This window comes from Podarcis melisellensis (genome assembly GCF_964234715.1).
Source record: "Podarcis melisellensis genome assembly, chromosome: 4".
NCBI lineage: Eukaryota > Metazoa > Chordata > Lepidosauria > Squamata > Lacertidae > Podarcis > Podarcis melisellensis.
The window spans coordinates 83,379,050-83,397,409 of NC_138531.1; the positions used below are offsets into that span (position 1 = coordinate 83,379,050).

The following is an 18,360-nucleotide window of genomic DNA, read 5'->3' on the forward strand; positions in this document are numbered from 1 at the left end:
CACAGGATATTTAACAACATTATTTAACACTTAGTTCCAGCTCCGAGGGCCTTCTGGTGGTCCCCTCACTGCAAGAAGTGAGATTACAGGGAACCAGGCAGAGGGCCTTCTTGGCAGTGGCGCCTGCCCTGTGGAACGCCCTCCCATCAGATGTCAAGGAAATAAACAACTATCTGACTTTAAGAAGACTTCTGAAGGCAGAGCTGTTTAGGGAAGTTTTTAATGTTTAAAGTTCTATTCTGTTTTTAATGTTCTGTTGAAAGCTGCCCAGATTGGCTGGGGAAACCCAGTCAGATGGGTGGGGTGGTAAAATAATAATAATAATCATCATCATCATCATCATCCCTGGGTTCCAGTATTATGGGAGAACTACATACCAAGCACAATAGAGTTTTATAAAGGCATTGTGATATTATTTTTTGATCCATTTCCAAAGCATGGAATCTGCCTTTCATACATGTGATACATGTGGAGGTGATATTTTAGGTGAGCCATCTAGCATGGTCCCAAGATCTCTTCCATCATTAGTCGGTGCTGTTTAAGACATCATTTGGAATCTTAGGATCATCCCTCCCAATATGCTCCCAATATGTATTACATTGAATCATATTTGCTATTTTGTTGCAGGCTCAGTTGAAGGAGCTCACGTAAATCCCCAAATGACATAGGCCCCCAAATATCTCAGACAGCACCTCTTTATCTATAGACGCTCTCAGGTCTCAAGATCTGCAGAGGGGCTCCCCTTGATACTTCCACTGCCTTCCGATGTTTGGGATGGTGGTGACCCAGGAGATAGCATTCTCTGTGGCTGTAGAATATTCTCCCTGGGAAGTGCGTTTGGCACCTTCACTATAGTTTTCACCACATACTGAATACAGTCCTCTTCATGCTGGCCTGTAACGCCCGAGATATATATTTTGAGGACTCACCCTATTCCCGTGACTGTTAAATACTGACCAGTTCTGTCCAGTCATGGAGCTGCAGAGCATGGCAGTTGATGCTCAGGAAGACAACTCCCACATCTCCTTTTTCCTGTTCCTGGTTGCTGCCCACATTAATATAAGCAGCTCAGCTCAAAGTCTTTCCCACATAGGATAATTGACTGCAGTGAGACACTGCATGAAGCAGCTTGCTGAAGGGAGAAAGGAAAACAAGGGCTGCCTCCTGTTCATAATTATACAAGCTTAGGCAGTGGCCAGAACTGAATGAGGTAAAGCAAGAAAACAAAACAACAACAACAATAATAAATAAATTCCAGCTGTGCTGTTATTCCCAAAAGGTGAGTAGTAGTAGTAGTAGTAGTAGCAGCAGCAGCAGCAGCAGCAGCAGTAATAATAATAATAATATTAAAATTATCATTTGCAGGGTCTTTTCTGTGCTGGCTCCACCCAAGGGTGACTGACCTTCAGGCATCTTGAAAGGCATTCAAGACTCACATGGTGTGATTGGCCTTCCCAATCATGCAATGAAAGTTGGATTGTGGAGTCTTTTTATTTTTATTTTTGTGACTATTCTGTTTTAGGTTTTAGTAATAAACTTTTAGGTTTTTATTGTTGTGAGTCACTTTGGACAAACCTTTGTTAACAATGTTTAGGAATTCTTGAGAAGCAATAATAATTACTCAGGGGTTAGGTAAAACCCAGCCATTATTGTTCTAGAAAATTAGAAAAGCCAACCAGTGAATCTGTTGCATCAGCCAAAAGCAACCACATATTCTGAAAAACAGGATTCAGGGATTTGGGGTTCAACATTCTCATGGCTATTATTTTCCCACTTGTTCTTTTGCTGCTAGATCTGCGGTGAGCTACCTTCCATGGCCCTCTTTATAGGTACTGCACTCTTCTTGATCTTCTCCAGCTACCTCTCGGATGCACTACCCCAAAAGGCTAACAAAGAACTCTCAGTGCCAAATGGAGGGCCATGGGGTGTCTGGGGACCCATAGAATTCTGTCGCGAAGGGTATGCAAATGGATTCACATTGAAGGTAGATACCTCCTTGTGTCCTCCTTTTCAGGCACCTTGGTGCCAAGTAGCTGTGACAATAAGTATGAATGGACAGTGTCCCGGGGCGGCTCTGCTCAGCTGACCTCCATCTGACTGAGTTGCTTGGTGGTGAGGTCATTATGATGCAAACGTACTGGTTGCACACCTAAAGCCCTTTAGCATTTGTGGTTCTTCTTCATGTGCCTTCTCTGTGAGAGGTCCGGAGAGCAGCAACACAAGAATGGGCCTTTAATGTAGTGATTCCTCACTTGTGGAATGCTCTCCTCTCCCCAGAGAGGTTTGCCTGGAACCCCTGTTACATACCCTTAGGTGCCTGGCAAAAGCATTCCTCTTCTCCCAGGGCTTTGGCTGATTAAGCTGTTGGGAGAATTGTTTTTGTTTGTTATTATGGCATGCATTTTTGTTTTTTTACATTGTAAACCACCCTGTGATCTTCAGATGAAGGGTGGTATAGAAATTAAATACATGATGATGATGATGATGATGATGATGATGAAGATATTGCACCATGCCAACAACAGCTGAAAAGTAACGGCTGGGTGAACGAAAAATGAATTCAGTTCATTTTGAAGCAAATTTCTAGTTCATCTTCAAGTTCATTCTCTTAAATGTGTTATTTACACTTTGGACCCTTTGTGCATTTAAGCTTAAATGTCATCATTTTGAGGGGAAAGAAAACAAACTATTCATATTCTGCTGTGTGTGGAATGATGGTTCCTTAGTCTTCTTAAGTAAATTTTATGCTTCAACACAACAGCTTGTGACTTTTTGGAGGCTGAAATATTTTTTTGCCAAGGAACACTTGGACAAACTTGAATTGAACTGGGAACTGAAATAGTTCATTTTGTAAAGGGGCAAACTTGAACTGGAGTTAGTTCCTTTTGGGGCATGTGAAACCAGTTCCTTTTCAAATCAAACCATCCAAGTTCTGTACAATACTGTCAAATTCAGCCTGCCAATCTAGCGTGTGTGAAATTCTTCCTGAAAATGCTGTGCTTTGCTCTTAAATGTGGTCTTATTGCAGTCACAGCTTCTCTTCTCCCCAAGGCAGACACAGCGGTAAGACCAGCACAGTTAAAAGATGATACATCTCTGAATGGCATCCGTCTTTCTTGCACGGATGGTTCAGAAATTCAATCTGCTGTTGGTCGGTGAGTAACTTTAAATATTCCATTCCTTGGTTTTGTTGATAGAAAAAAGTATGGAACCAAATGTGGCAGCTTCTTGAGGAGGATACATCTTGGATTATGTTGACTTATTCATGGGCTGCCAAACCTGAGTGCATCAACAATGCAACAGGGAGGGATGTGATAAAATAGCGAAATGCAATGTAGAAAAGACAGTTGCTCAACATTCGGATGTAGTTCCAGAGTGCATCACGTTTCCTTCCCCAAGAATTAATCATTGAGCTAACAAAATTAAATAAAACAGAATTCCATTCTACATCTATTTCCATATGAGGTGAATAAAATGTGAAGAGAATGCAACATTACCTGTGTAATAAAATGTAGACCGTATTAGTTGAGAACAAGGGTAAAAAATTACAAAATAACTCATCTAATCACAGAAAGATATAAAATTGATATCACCAACCGTTGCTGATATGAAAAGTATTATAAAATTTACCTGTTCCTGTGTGCATATTTCCTGAAGAACGTAAAACACAAAATAACAATAGAAATAAGAAATGTGCACCCCGCCACTGAAACCATTCTTTATAGCTATTATCCAACTTTCCAAAAACTAAACAATTCTTGAAATGGTTTGAGCCCTTTTTTGTTAAAATATACCTTCTATATTTCCTCAAAGTCAAAGCACCAAGGATTCTTTGGGGGAAGCCATATGCTTCAAATGTGTGCTGAATGACTGTGAATGTATGGTGCAGACATGATTTGAGCAAACATTTCTTCAGAGTATTAACACCACTATCTTTGTCAGGTATGGACAATGGACAAAGAAGGAGACTTGTCCTAAAGGCCGTCTAATCTCATTTTCTCTGAGAGTACTAGAACCACAAGGAGCATTGTATGATGATACATCTGCTAACAATATCAAGTTCCGCTGTGAAGATGGGCTTGTCCTGACAGGCCATTCAATTGACTGGGGTACGTATGGCCCATGGAGTACAATCTGTTCTAAAGGCGCCATATGTGGAATTCAGACAAGAATTGACAGTGACTTGACATCCGGCGACATGACAGGACTTAACGATGTGATCTTCTACTGCTGCGACTGAACCATGTGGGTTTCACCTGACAATAGCTCAGTTCCCTGTGCCCCAATGGCTCCATGACGTGAAACTTAATAATAAAATGTATTCCCAATGAAGAATTCTGGGTGTCTTTTTTTGATGCACTGTGCCTTAAATCTTCATGTATGGCTTGTTAGCAAAGCTATGTAAATCTTGGTAATGCTTTATTGAGGAAGCGGAACACAACATTGTATAACTTGAGGAGAAAGCAACAGAGAGGCTTTTGTCTTTCTTAGGTCAGGCACCAGACATAGTAGTAAGGCTATGAACTATATATAACAGGGGGGAACTCCCGCAGAACTACACAGCCAATCAGAGCGTTCGCTACCTCAGTGAGTGTTGTGCCACTTTGCTTGGTTGTTAAGCAAAACCTCAGCCAGCCCTCCTGGTCTGCTGACTTACTAATAACAGAATGAATACTAAAGTCACACACAGAACAATCTCTGCTGTGGCAATTCCATCATGGCTGCTGGATAGGAGGCTAACCATAGAATTGGAGAGAGGACAGAGAAGGATGAATGGATACAGAAGAATGTAAGAAGAGGCCCACTGGATTGTACGACAGGTCTATCTGGTCAAGCATCCTGTTACTCAGAGTGGCTTCTCAGATGCCTTTTGAAGCCCAGCAACTGGCAGAGTGCACAGTCCCACTGTTCTTCCATGGCAGCTGATGTTCTGATAGGGCTGTCATACTGTACGTCCATTATTTCCCTGACTTAGCTGGGATTCGTCCATTGAAAATGGCATCCAGGGGGCAGGATTTTCTAAAAGCAGCCTGTCACTTTTTAAAATAGGACAACCCATATTTTTAGAGGTGATATTTTCACACGTGTCCTGAACCCCAATGTAACTGGATTCCACAGAGGAGTCACAGAAAAAATATGGCTGGTCAAGGGAACCATAGACTCAAAAAGGTTGAAAACCACAGCAGTAGACAAAGCCTACACTGCTTATTCAGGCTCAAACCAGTGAGTATGGAACAGTCAAACAGAAAACACTTGCTTTACCAACACAAACTTTGGCATTGTCGGAGTCCTGACTTGCAGCAGCAGGTTGTTCGCAACCTCTTTTTTCTGTTCGCCATCAGCCGCAGAAATCTCAAGGTACTGAACCACATGAGGATAATACAGCTCTCAATCATTTCCATCTCCATTGCACTAATGGTGCAATAAATGAGTCTACATCAGGAACATGAGTATTCTTTAGATTTCTCTCCTACTATGATGCGAGTGGCACTGTGGGTTAAACCACAGAGCCTAGGACTTGCCGATCAGAAGGTCAGCAGTTGAATCCCCATGACAGGGTAAGCTCCCGTTGCTCGGTCCCTGCTCCTGCCAACCTAGCAGTTCAAAAGCACGCCAAAGTGCAAGTAGATAAATAGGTACCGCTCTGGTGGGAAGGTAAACGGGGTTTCCGTGCGCTGCTCTGGTTCACCAGAAGCGGTTTAGTCATGCTGGCCACATGACCCGGAAGCTGTACACTGGCTCCCTTGGCTTATAAAGTGAGATGAGCGCCGCAACCCCAGAGTTGGTCATGACTGGACTTAATGGTCCTTTATCTTTACCTATGACCTTGTAGCTTTCAGGTGAAGGGCTGCCGGAAATGTATTATGAATTATTTTTGCCTCCAGAACAGCTACAGAAACCACTCTCAGTAATTCCCAGCTTCATAGAAGGAACCCAAGTCTCATTCAACAAAAAGTTAACAAACATATTGTATTATCTTTCAGTAAACTATGGTGAAAAGCACAGCTAGTGAGGAGTCACAGCACAATTCCACCAGCACAGAGTGGCAGCTTGGTCTTGAGGGTTTCCTGAGTCAATCACAGAATACCTTTTGGTATCCAGCATGAGAAGTGTAGGAAAAATGGTAGCTATTTAACAGGGATTACCGTTTTTACAGTTCAGAGGTTATTTGTTCTAGTAAGCTAGAAATACATGTTGCTTTATAAATAAAAACATTTCTTTTTAATTTAGCAGTTAGTTTTCTTAGAGTAGGTCTGACGAAGTTAAACCTTGCCTTCCAAGACCCACTCATTTCATGAAAGTCCATTCTAATTTATCAAATGCCTTTTCTGTGTCAGCAAGGAATGGAATAGCAATTTTGCTTCTTTGTAATAGTTATACCAAGTATTCTCCTTAGTATCCTGAAGAAATCTCCCTTTAATGAAGCTGATCAGTATGCATACATTCAGACAATCCCCTTTCTAACACATTCAGGAAAAATGAATGTCAAAATCTTAGAGTCAATTTAGAAGAGATATTGTTATATGGTAGCCAACCAATGATAAATCTTTATTGAGTTTGATATCAAGAGTTTTTAATTGAATTAACACTCAAACTCTATTAAAATCAAGTGGAAGATACCTGCATTCTCAGGGAATTGCTGATATTTCCAGGAGGACAAAATATCTTTTAAACTAAAAAACAACAATCCTAAGGTAATCAAACTCACCAGCAAAGAACAATAAAATGAGAACTGAAGATGCTCTGTAGCCATGAAATGTTAAGTACCTGATTGAAAATAAAATGGAAAACTGTGGAGGGTGGCTGAGATGGTTAAAATTCCTTAACAAGAGCTGCAGTTTTATTGCAACATTGCTTATATATCTTCTCTCTCTCTCTCTCTCTCTCTCTCTCTCTCTCTCTCTCTCTCTCTATATATATATATATATATCAGCTACTAGTTTTTCTGAAGGGCCTCCAACACAAGAAAGTATTTGTGTTGATTTATCACAACATTGCTACCATGGTCTTCTTCCATAGTTGGGGAGACTGGGACAAGTCTCATTACTGTGACCATGACCGCCTGGTTGCCTTTGCTTTGAGTGTGGAACCTCCCAAGGATGGGGTGGATAATACAGCAGCCAACAACATCTACTTCAAATGTGAAAACGGGAGAGGAATGTTTCCTAATGGAATATGTTAGGGCTATTATGTCAGCGTTTGCACCTGCTTTTCTGGTGCTATATGTGGGCTGCAGACAAAGTACAGCCTGATCAAGGAGAAGGTGATGATGCAGCACTTAATGATATTAAGTTTTACTGCTGTAGATGAAGCTTGTTCTAATAGTTTGCTGACCTGGAATTTAACCACAATTAAATGCTAAACAAATATGAGTGTGTGTCCTTTTTTTTTGAGACCAGTTCCTCAATTCTAGAAGGAAGACTAACAAAAGAATAATGTGGAAGAGCAACAAGCGCATAACCACATAGAAGCCTTCGCCCATCCAGTGGCATCCAAATACTTGGACTACAACTCCCATTAGCCATTGCTTTAAAATGAATCTGGGAGTTCCTTCTACATTGTGTGGATAAGAAACTTCCTGGATCATTTTGGACCTTTTAAAAAGTCTTTCCTGATGCATGTGTGACTGTATTTTATTTCTTCACAGCATTTGTGAATCATAGCTGTGACTTCACTCATTGGCTGAAAACACTAAATAGTAGGAGCAGACTCATGTCTTCCTTTTTGTGTTGAACGGGGACTGCACATTTTCATTCATAACTCTCATTCTACAAGGTCTAGAGACTTCGGGGTTACTTTAAAGTGGAAGCTCAGTGTCTAGGCCTAGGATAGAAGTACCTGCTGTGTCATCCTCTTGGTGGACCTGATGCAAAAAACCGAAAACATTAAATGACAATGTCTGAATTTGTTCGTGGAGTTCTCCAGCTAAACAGTGTTTACAAAAATGCATATATTAGGGGAACGTGTGCATTCTAAAAATTATGTTTTGCTTGTGAAGACCCCTGAGACCTCCCAAGAAAGACACAAATGACACCAATATTAGTTTAAGGTTTTTGGCATAATTTTGGCCACAACTTTATTGATAACAAAATGTCAGTAAAAGTAAACACCCTGAGAGAGCCCTACTGCGGATGCAAATTCACCCCAACATTCTCGCAGGTGCTCTGGCATGGCCCTAACCCCTGAAACGGGATTGGACAAAAGCATGGTGAACACCTGGATTCCTTTACCGGAATACCCTATGCACACTGGGAGGGGCAGGTGTGAAAACCTCCCCTCCACCACACCTTGAACCAATGCCTAACTGCCACACGAATACCCACGCTCGCCACCAAAGCACTCACAACTGTAACCAGCCCCTCTGACACCCTGGTCAGCCAAACATCACGTCCGGCATTGGAAAGATGCACACCATCAGGCCTATACAAGTCCGCATCCGTGAAGGTAATGCCTGCATGGCGGATAACAGTGCCTCCCAGGCCCAGAACCTTCCTGGCCACAGCGCAATCCATGCACATTCTTGCCCACTCGGTGGCAGCTGGGCAGTGGCTACCGCACCATACACGTCGCTGGAGCAATTGCGACCTGAAACCTTTGAGTCCTGGGAAGGCAACAGCCAACTCCTCCAAGTCCATCTGGATGTGGGAACTCAATCTGAGGCCATGAGAAAAAGACAAGATGGCAACCGGGGATAATATCCCTGGTTGAGTTGGTGGAGACTTTAACATCCTTAACCAAAACACCATCCTTCACTTCCAAGGCCGCACCATACCTGGCCCCAATAAGGGGGGAATTGTCCCTGCGATTCGCCCTGGCCCCAATAAAGGGCCATATTGGCCTCCACATCATCATCGGAGCTTGTGTACCTGAAGTACCTGAAGACGAGGTGGTATCCTGTCCTTGCTCCTCTTGCCTCTCCAACGAGAATGGCACCTCCAGTGGCATTTTCCAGCCCTGGAAGGCACACAAGGAACTGGAAGCTCACCCTCCTCAGAGGTGGCCGTACAAGGAGCCTGGTGCAAAGACACTGCCATAATCTGTGAGGAACTAGAAATATGTGAGAGACTCGCCTCACCCACACCTCGCATGGTACCAAAGGACACAAGCCCCAACTCAATGGACCTAGTGTGGGGGGCATGGGGGTCCCCAGACAAAGAACAAGACTCCCAACCCTGGTGAGAGGGCTGGATCGAAGTGTCCAAACTCCTGGGGCACCCCTGCGTCGAAGTAGGGATGGGAATCCTGTAAAATTGTGACTCATTAAACAAGGCCCCAGAAGAATCAAACCCTTTGCCTTCCCCACTAGAATCAGAAGGGACAAGAGCCTCAACAATTGAAGATGAGGATGGGCCTGGTTGACACTCAGAAGGGGCACCAAGACACTTCAAAAGGCCATTATGTTCAGCTGAGAAGCTTGATGTGGCACGGGGATCACCAGCCAGACCCGAAATGATGGACTCAAGGTGCCTGGCCACCTGCTCAGGGATCAAGGGAGGCTGCGATGAGCGGAGTGAGGGGTTGGCCCCCTTATTAACCTCTTAGGAGGAAGGACCACATCCTGGATTATTTTTGGAGGCATTATTGAAAATAGGCCTGCAGGAGGCAGCCGAAGCCTTAAAGCAAAGGGGTAAAAAAGGACAAAGCACCCAGGTCCCAAGCCTATACAAAGGCTATAAGGAAACACTGACTAGGCCGTAAAACAAAATGGTGCTCCTGCTTAAGTGCTGAAGGGCCACACACACAAGATAGCAACCAGCAAGAAGGCAGCAATCAAAATGGCGCTAACGCCAAAACACTGGAGAGAAACCGTCCAAAATGGCGACCAACAAGAGCCAAGGCCCACTGGAGCGCTCCCGCTATACTGGATGTGAGGGGCACGCCCTGAATGGCAATCAGCCCAATCAAAAGGCAGAAGCAATTAAGGATACTGCCAGGACTGCCCGCATAGGATGGAAACCAGACGCTAAAACAAGAAAGGGAAAATAAAAGCTATGAAAGAAGCCGCCCCAAACAACCCCAGGTTGGCTGGGGTGAATGCAGCAAGTCCCACGGGTAAGCCAAAGCTATAAAGCCAACAAATAAGGCCGCTGCAGCTTCAATGTAAACATAAGAGGAAGCTACAGGGAGATCCTAGAAAAAAGCACCCCGATGAGGCAACCCCTGTCGGGTACGGGGGGGGGAGGGGAGAGAAAGGAGCCAAATTAAAGGAATTACACTAAATAGGGGGAAGGAGAAAGAAGAGGGTAAAAATTGGATTTAAACCGACAAATGGAAGATCTCTCCATTGAAAAGGCTTCACGCTGGATACTTAGCGCTCCGACAGCTTTGGGTGATCCGATGCACGAGGCGCTAAGAGGAAGCACGACACAACATGTAGTGTTATATATAGGTTCCCCGACTGTTCGTTCTCAGAACCCCATTGGCCAGAATCATCCCAGCAACCGGGGGACCCAATCGGGTAGTTGTGGCTATCCAAACGTTTCCACAGTGAGATCAGTCTTGGTGATCTCACCGCAACACATGCCCTCCATGAAGAGGACCTGATTTATTGATTTTTCAAACTGAAGCAGAATTATATAACACTAACAGCAATCTCATTTTCAATGCTGTTATAAGTAAAAAGCTGTAGTATGTCATCAAATCCAGCTGGTGCCAGTGGCCTGACTTTGGATATTTCCAAGACACTCTTATGTTTTGCCTTGGTAGAGAAAACCATGTTCATGATTCAGAGGCTGTGATCTGAGCACAGCTCAAGAAGTCTTTGTCTGTTCTGCCAATACCAAAGTAGCCTATGCAGTTGTCCCACTTGTGATGACCATTCCCAGCTCTGGCATTGAAATCTCCCAGCAGGAATAGGTGGGACCCTTTGGACAGCTTGGTCCAGTTCTTTGTAGAAACGGTGCTGGGTTTTTATGTTAGAGCAAAAAAGTTAAATAAACTGAGGTAACTTATGATTTATAATGCTTCAAATTAAATTAGAAATATTTCATCTTCATTAAATAGAAAGGGTATTTGTTCAGACCCATCAATAAATCTATCAATTCATTTCCACAGAAAATTATTTTTTAGCAAAAAAAAAATATTATCAGACAATTTCAAACATTACTTTCAGCTGTTAACTTCAAAAGTCTGTTTCAGCCATTAGTTTCACCAGTTATATCCAGCCATTAAGTAGCTGTAGTTAGTTTCATCAGCTAGTTTTAACTATTAGTTTCATCAGTTCATTTCATCAGTTCGTTTCAACCATTAGTTTCACCAGTTAGTTCCAGCCATTAAATGGCAGTAGTTAGTTCCAACAATTAGTTTCACCAGTTAGTTCTAGTCATTAATTGGCTGTTGTTAGTTTCAGCTATTAATTTCACCAGTTAGTTTCAAGAAGTCATGGCACCATGAGGATTCAGATACAGTGGTACCTTGGTTTAAGAACAGCTTTAGATTAAGAACACTGCAAAGCTGGAAGTAGGTGTTTTGGTTTGTGAACTTTGCCTTGGAAGCAGAACATGCTCCGCTTCCTGTTGAGTGTGTTCCATTTGTAAATTGAGTCCCCCACTGCTGTGGGAAAGCAAACCTTGGTTTATGAACACTTTGGTTTAAGGACGGACTTCAGGAACGGATTAAGTTTGTAAACCAAGGTGCCACTGTATTAGTTTCAGCACTTATACATTCTGGCCCTTGTTTTCAAAAAGTCGATTTCAAGGATCCTTTCCAGCAATGAATAAGTAGAGAATCCAGATCAGTTAAAGCAGAGTCAGCACCAGCTGTGGAGGGTCCATTGGCATCATGTCAATGTGCTCATCCCAACCAGCCCTGCTTGTGGCAACCATGGCAGGCGTCATCTGCTTCCTCTATTGGTTTCCAGGGACATCACTCACTACCCTCTAAAACTAACTCCTAGACCTTAAAGGTTAACAGAGTTAACACTGGTAAAGAAGGTAAAATATCTGGGGGTGAACATGACTGCTAAGAATGTGAATTTGTTTAAAGATAACTATGAGAAATGTTGGAGAGAAGTGAAAAAGGACTTAGAAATATGGTCAAGCCTGAAGCTTTCCTTGTTAGGCCGAATTGCTGTCATAAAAATGAATGTATTGCCAAGAATGTTGTTTTTGTTTCAATCACTGCAAATTTTGGACAAGATGGACTGTTTCAAGAAGTGGCAGAGAGACATTTCTAGATTTGTCTGGCAGGGCAAAAAGCCCAGAATAAAATTTAAAATACTAACTGATGCAAAGGAAAGAGGTGGATTTGCCCTGCCAGACCTTAAACTCTATTATGAATCAGCAGCATTTTGCTGGCTGAAAGAGTGGCTGCTTCTTGAGAACACGGACATTTTGGACCTAGAAGGGTTTTCGGGTGGCATGCATATCTGTGGTATGACAAGGTTAAAGCACACAAGGCATTTAAAAATCATATTGTCAGAAAAGCATTGTTTAATGTCTGGACAAGATATAAAGACTTACTTGAAAATAAAACCCCAAGGTGGCTATCACCTATGGAAGTGAAGGCTCTGAAAAAACTCAATATGGAGGCCAATTGGCCAAAATATTGGGAGATTCTGGAACAGGAGGGTGACAAATTGAAGTTGCAGAGTTTTGAGAAGCTTAAAGATAAAGTGCGGGATTGGCTTCATTATTTTCAAATAAGAGAGGCCTATAATTTGGATAAAAAAATTGGCTTCCAGGTGGAAAAATCAAAATTGGAAACAGAACTATTAGAACCCAAAACTAAGATATTATCAAGAATGTATAACTTGCTGTTGAAATGGAACACTCAGGATGAAACGGTAAAATCTGCTATTATTAAATGGGCACAAGATGTTGAACATAACATTATGTTTGCTGACTGGGAACAGTTGTGGACCACAGGTATGAAATTTACGGCATGTAATGCTCTAAGAGAAAATATTATGAAAATGATATACAGGTGGTACATGACACCAGTCAAGCTTGCAAAAAATTATCATCTGCCTGATAATAAATGTTGGAAATGGAAAGAGACCGAGGGTACATTCTTTCACCTTTGGTGGACGTGCTCAAGGATTAAGGCTTTCTGGGAGATGATCTATAATGAAATGAAAAAGGTGTTTAAGTACACCTTCTTGAAGAAACCAGAGGCCTTTCTCCTGGGCATGGTCGGCCAATTGGTGCCAAAGAAGGATAGAACTTTCTTTATGTATGCTACAGCAGCAGCAAGAATACTCATCGCAAAGTATTGGAAGACACAAGACCTACCCACCTTGGAAGAATGGCAGATAAAAGTAATGGACTATATGGAATTGGCGGAAATGACTGGCAGAATCCGAGACCAGGGAGAAGAGTTGGTGGAAGAAGATTGGAAGAAATTTAAAGCCTACCTACAGAAACAGTGCAAAATTTTTGAATGTTAATGACGTTGGAATGAAACAAAGTGGTTCTAGTAATAAGGCAAAACAGGAATATGAAAAAATGGATTTGATATTAGATGAAAATTTGAAGTTATAATATGTGAGGATAAACAATTAAGGTTAAATAAAGAGGGTATGGATTTGCTGAATTAATTATTAATAGGAATACAAAAAAGGGAGGTGTGAGGAAGTCACAAAAATAAGTAAATGAGTTGCAAGATATCAGAAAGGGATTTATTTTTTAATTGTTTGTATTTTTCTCTTTTTATGTCTTTTTGTTTTTTTGTATTTTTTGTGTTTTCTTTTTACTATCTTGTACTTTACTTTTTGTTGAAAATTTAATAAATATCATTTTAAGAAAATAAAACTAACTCCTAGATCTTAAGTGGACAATAGGTGGGAGTTAAGCTGGGTGTCCATCATGGCTGCCACCCAGCCTGCCATCTTAAGTTCCCTAAATTGTAATGCTTTAGACCACCGATGTATGACATCAATACATTGCATAGGTCTGTGAACTGTACCATTACATTAAGGGTAACTTAAAACAGCAGGCTGGGTGACCATCACAGGATATTTAACAACATTATTTAACACTTAGGTCCAGCTCTGAGGGCCTTCTGGTGGTTCCCTCACTGCAAGAAGTGAGATTACAGGGAACCAGGCAGAGGCGCCTTGCCCTGTGAAATCTTGGCAGTGGCGCCTGCCCTGTGAAATCCCCTCCCATCAGATGTCAAGGAAATAAACAACTATCTGACTTTAAGAAGACTTCTGAAGGCAGAGCTGTTTAGGGAAGTTTTTAATGTTTAAAGTTCTATTCTGTTTTTAATGTTCTCATAGAATCATAGAGTTGGAAGAGACCACAAGGGCCATTGAGTCCAACCCCCTGCCAAGCAGGAAACACCATCAGAGCACTCCTGAAATATGGTTGTCAAGCCTCTGCTTAAAGACCCCCAAAGAAGGAGACTCCACCACACTCCTTGGCAGCAAATTCCACTGTCGAACAGCTCTTACTGTCAGGAAGTTCTTCCTAATGTTTAGGTGGAATCTTTTTTCTTGTAGTTTAGAACCATTGCTCCATGTCCGCTTCTCTGGAGCAGCAGAAAACAACTTTTCTATGTGATATCCTCTTATATATTTGAACATGGCTATCATATCACCCCTTAACCTCCTCTTCTCCAGGCTAAACATGACCAGCTCCCTTAGCCGTTCCTCATAAGGCATCATTTCCAGGCCTTTGATCATTTTGGTTGCCCTCCTCTGGACACGTTCCAGTTTGTCAGTGTCCTTCTTGAACTGTGGTGCCCAGAACTGGACACAGTACTCCAGGTGAGGTCTGACCAGAGCAGAATACAGTGGCACTATTACTTCCCTTGATCTAGATGCTATACTCCTATTGATGCAGCCCAGAATTGCATTGGCTTTTTTAACTGCCGCGTCACACTGTTGGCTCAAGTCAAGTTTGTGGTCAACCAAGACTCCTAGATCCTTTTCACATATACTGCTCTCAAGCCAGGTGTCACCCATCTTGTATTTGTGCTTCTCATATATTTTTTTGCCCAAGTGCAATACTTTACATTTCTCCCTGTTAAAATTCATCTTGTTTGTTTTGGCCCAGTTCTCTAATCTGTCAAGGTCGTTTTGAAGTGTGATCCTGTCCTCTGGGGTGTTAGCCACCCCTCCCAGTTTGGTGTCATCTGCAAATTTGATCAGGATGCCCTTGAGTCCATCATCCAAGTCGTTGATAAAGATGTTGAATAAGACCGGGCCCAAGACAGAACCCTGTGGCACCCCACTAGTCACTCTTCTCCAGGATGAAGAGGAACCATTGATGAGCACCCTTTGGGTTCGGTCAGTCAGCCAGTTACAAATCCACTGAGTGGTAGCATAGTGAAGTCCGCATTTTACCAGCTTCTTTACAAGAATATCATGGGCACCTTGTCAAATGCCTTGCTGAAATCAAGGTAGGCTACATCCACTGTGTTCCCTTCATCTACCAGGCTTGTAATTCTGTCAAAAAAATGAGATCAGGTTAGTCTGACATGACTTATTTTTCAGAAATCCATGCTGACTATTGGTGATCACAGTATTCCTTTCTAGGTGCTCACAGACTGTTTGCTTAATGATCTGCTCCAGAATCTTCCCTGGTATTGATGTCAGACTGACTGGGCGGTAATTATTTGGGCCCTCTCTTTTCCCCTTTTTGAAAATAGGGACAACATTTGCCCTCCTCCAGTCTGCCGGGACTTCGCCTGTTCTCCAGGAATTCTCAAAGATGACTGCCAGTGGTTCTGAGATCACATCTGCCAGTTCTTTTAATACTCTTGGATGCAGTTCATCTTGCCCTGGAGACTTGAATACATCTAAACTAGCCAAGTATTCTTGTACTATCTCCTTAGTTATTCTGGGCTGTGTTTCCTCTGCTGAATCATTTGCTCCAAATTATTCAGGTCAGGCATTGTTTTCTTTATCGGAGAAGACTGAGGCAAAGAAGGCATTGAGGAGTTCAGCCCTTTCTGTGTCCCCTGTTTGCATTTTACCATCTTCTCCTCTGAGTGACCCCACTGTTTCTTTGTTCTTCCTTTTGCTACAAACATACCCATAAAAGCCTTTTTTGTTGCTTTTAACCTCTCTAGCAAGCCTGAGTTCATTCTGTGCTTTAGCTTTTCTGACTTTGTGTCTACACGTGCTGGCTATTTGTTTGAATTCCTCTTTGGTGGTTTCCCCCCTTTTCCATTTTTTGTACAAATCCTTTTTAAATCTTAACTCAGTTAAAAGTTCTTTAGATAGCCACCCTGGCTTCTTTAGGCACCTTCCATGTTTCCATCTCATTGGTATCTGTTGAAAGCTGCCCAGATTGGCTGGGGAAGTAAGTAGTAGTACTAGTAGTAGTAGTAGTAGTAATAGTAGTAGTAGTAGTAGTAATCATCATCATCATCATCATCATCATCCCTGGGTTCCAGTATTATGGGAGAACTACATATCAAGCACAATAGAGTTTTATAAAGGCATTGTGATATTATTTTTTGATCCATTCTACAGCACTAGGGCTCCCTGGGAAGTGTGTTTGGCACCTTCACTATAGTTTTCACCACATACTGAAGACACTCCTCTTCATGCTGGCCTGTAATACCCCAGATATATATTTTGAGGGCTCACCCTATTCCTGTGTCTGTTTAATACTGCATTTGAAATGTGCAAAACACACAACTATCTATCAAAATTTACACTTGTCTAAATTTGTTGGTGCAGTTTTCAACCAAACCTTGTTTACAATAATGCATATATTAGGGGAAAGTGGGCATTTTTAAAAAAATGTTTTATTCATTTTTCAAACTTATACAGAATTACATAACACTAACAAGAAATAAAACTCCCATCCTCTCCTTAAGTGTGTAATTCCCTGTAATTAAGTTACAACTTCTGTCTAGCCCTGGAGGATTTTATTCAACTTAGAGGGATGCTTATACCAATGTATAATCTTCAGTGCATTTTCCCAATTTTAATACCAGTGCTTGGTTTCTATGTTAGAGCAATAAAAGTTAAATAAAGTTAGGTAACAGTTAAATATAATATAATTTATAATGTTTCAAATAAAATAAAATATATTTTATCTTCATTAAAAAGAAAAGGGATATGTTCAGAATCATCAATAAATCCATCAATTCATTTCCACGGAAAATTATTTTTTAGAAAAACAATGTATCAGACTATCTCGGTCATTAGTTTCAGCAGTTAGCTTTAGAAGTCTGTTTTGGCCATAAGTTTCACCAGTTAGATCCAGCCATTAAACAGCTGTAGTTAGTTTCGCCAGCTTGTTTTAACTATTAGTTTCATCAGTTCATTTCATCAGTTCATTTCAACCATTAGTTTCACCAGTTAGTTCCAGCCATTAAATGGCTGTAGTTAGTTCCAGCCATTAGTTTCACCAGTTAGTTCCATCCATTAAGTGGCTATAGTTAGTTTCAGCTATTAATTTCATCAGTTAGTTTCAAGAAGTCATGGCACTGGGATGTTTCAGATACAGTTGTACCTTGGTTCTCAAATGCCTTGGTACTCGTACATTTTGGCTCCTGAACATCAAAAACCTGGTTGGAAGTGTTCCAGTTTTCAAATGTTTCTTGGAAGCCGAATGCCTGCTTGAGTGTAGGAAGCTCCTGCAGCCAATTGGAAGCCACACCTTGATTTTCAAATGTTTTCAGAAGTCAAATGGACTTCCGGAACAGATTACGTTCGACTGTAGGTACAACTGTATTAATGTCAGTAGTTATACACTCTGTCCCTTGCTTTCAAAAAGTCAAATTCAAGGATCCATTTCAGCAATGAAGAAGTAGAGAATCCAGAGTCAATTAAAGCATAGTCAGCACCAGCTTTGGAGGGGCCATTGGCATCATATCAATGTCATATCATATCTAAAACTAACTCCTAGACCTTAAGTGGACAATTGTTGATTAGTCGTTTGGTCGTTTCTGACTCTTCGTGACCCCATGGACCAGAGCACACCAGGCCCTCCTGTCTTCCACTGCCTCCCGCAGTTTGCTCAAACTCATGTTTGTATCTTCAAAACACTGTCCAACCATCTCGTCCTCTGTTGTCCCCTTCTCCTTGTGCCCTCAATCTTTCTCAACATCAGGGTCTTCTCCAGGTAGTCTTCTCTTCTCATGAGGTGGCCAAAGTATTGGAGCCTAAGCTTCACGATCTGTCCTTCCAGTGAGCACTCAGGGCTGATTTCCTTAAGAATGGATAAGTTTGATCTTCTTACAGCCCATGGGACTCTGAAGAGTCTCCTCAGGCAGCATAATTCAAAAGCATCAATTCTTTGGCCATCAGCCTTGTTTATGGTCCAGCTCTCACTTCCACACATCACTACTGGGAAATCCATGGCTTTAACTACACGGACCTTTGTTGGCAAGGTGATGTCTCTGTTTTTTAAGATGCTGTCTAGGTTTGTCATCGCCTTTCTCCCAAGAAGCAGGTGT

General features: G+C 41.9%; 1 protein-coding gene across 1 annotated transcript; it reads left to right on the forward strand.

The window, feature by feature from the left end:
* Positions 1 to 1,813: 1,813 nt before the first annotated feature.
* Positions 1,814 to 4,290, forward strand: LOC309369336 (vitelline membrane outer layer protein 1-like; the record flags this gene model as incomplete). The annotated part of the gene is made up of 3 exons (XM_081910198.1): positions 1,814 to 2,000; positions 3,074 to 3,155; positions 3,943 to 4,290. 3 exons carry the CDS (start codon positions 1,814 to 1,816, stop codon positions 4,238 to 4,240), a joined length of 567 nt encoding a protein of 188 aa, XP_081766324.1. The 3' UTR covers positions 4,241 to 4,290.
* Positions 4,291 to 18,360: the final 14,070 nt, after the last annotated feature.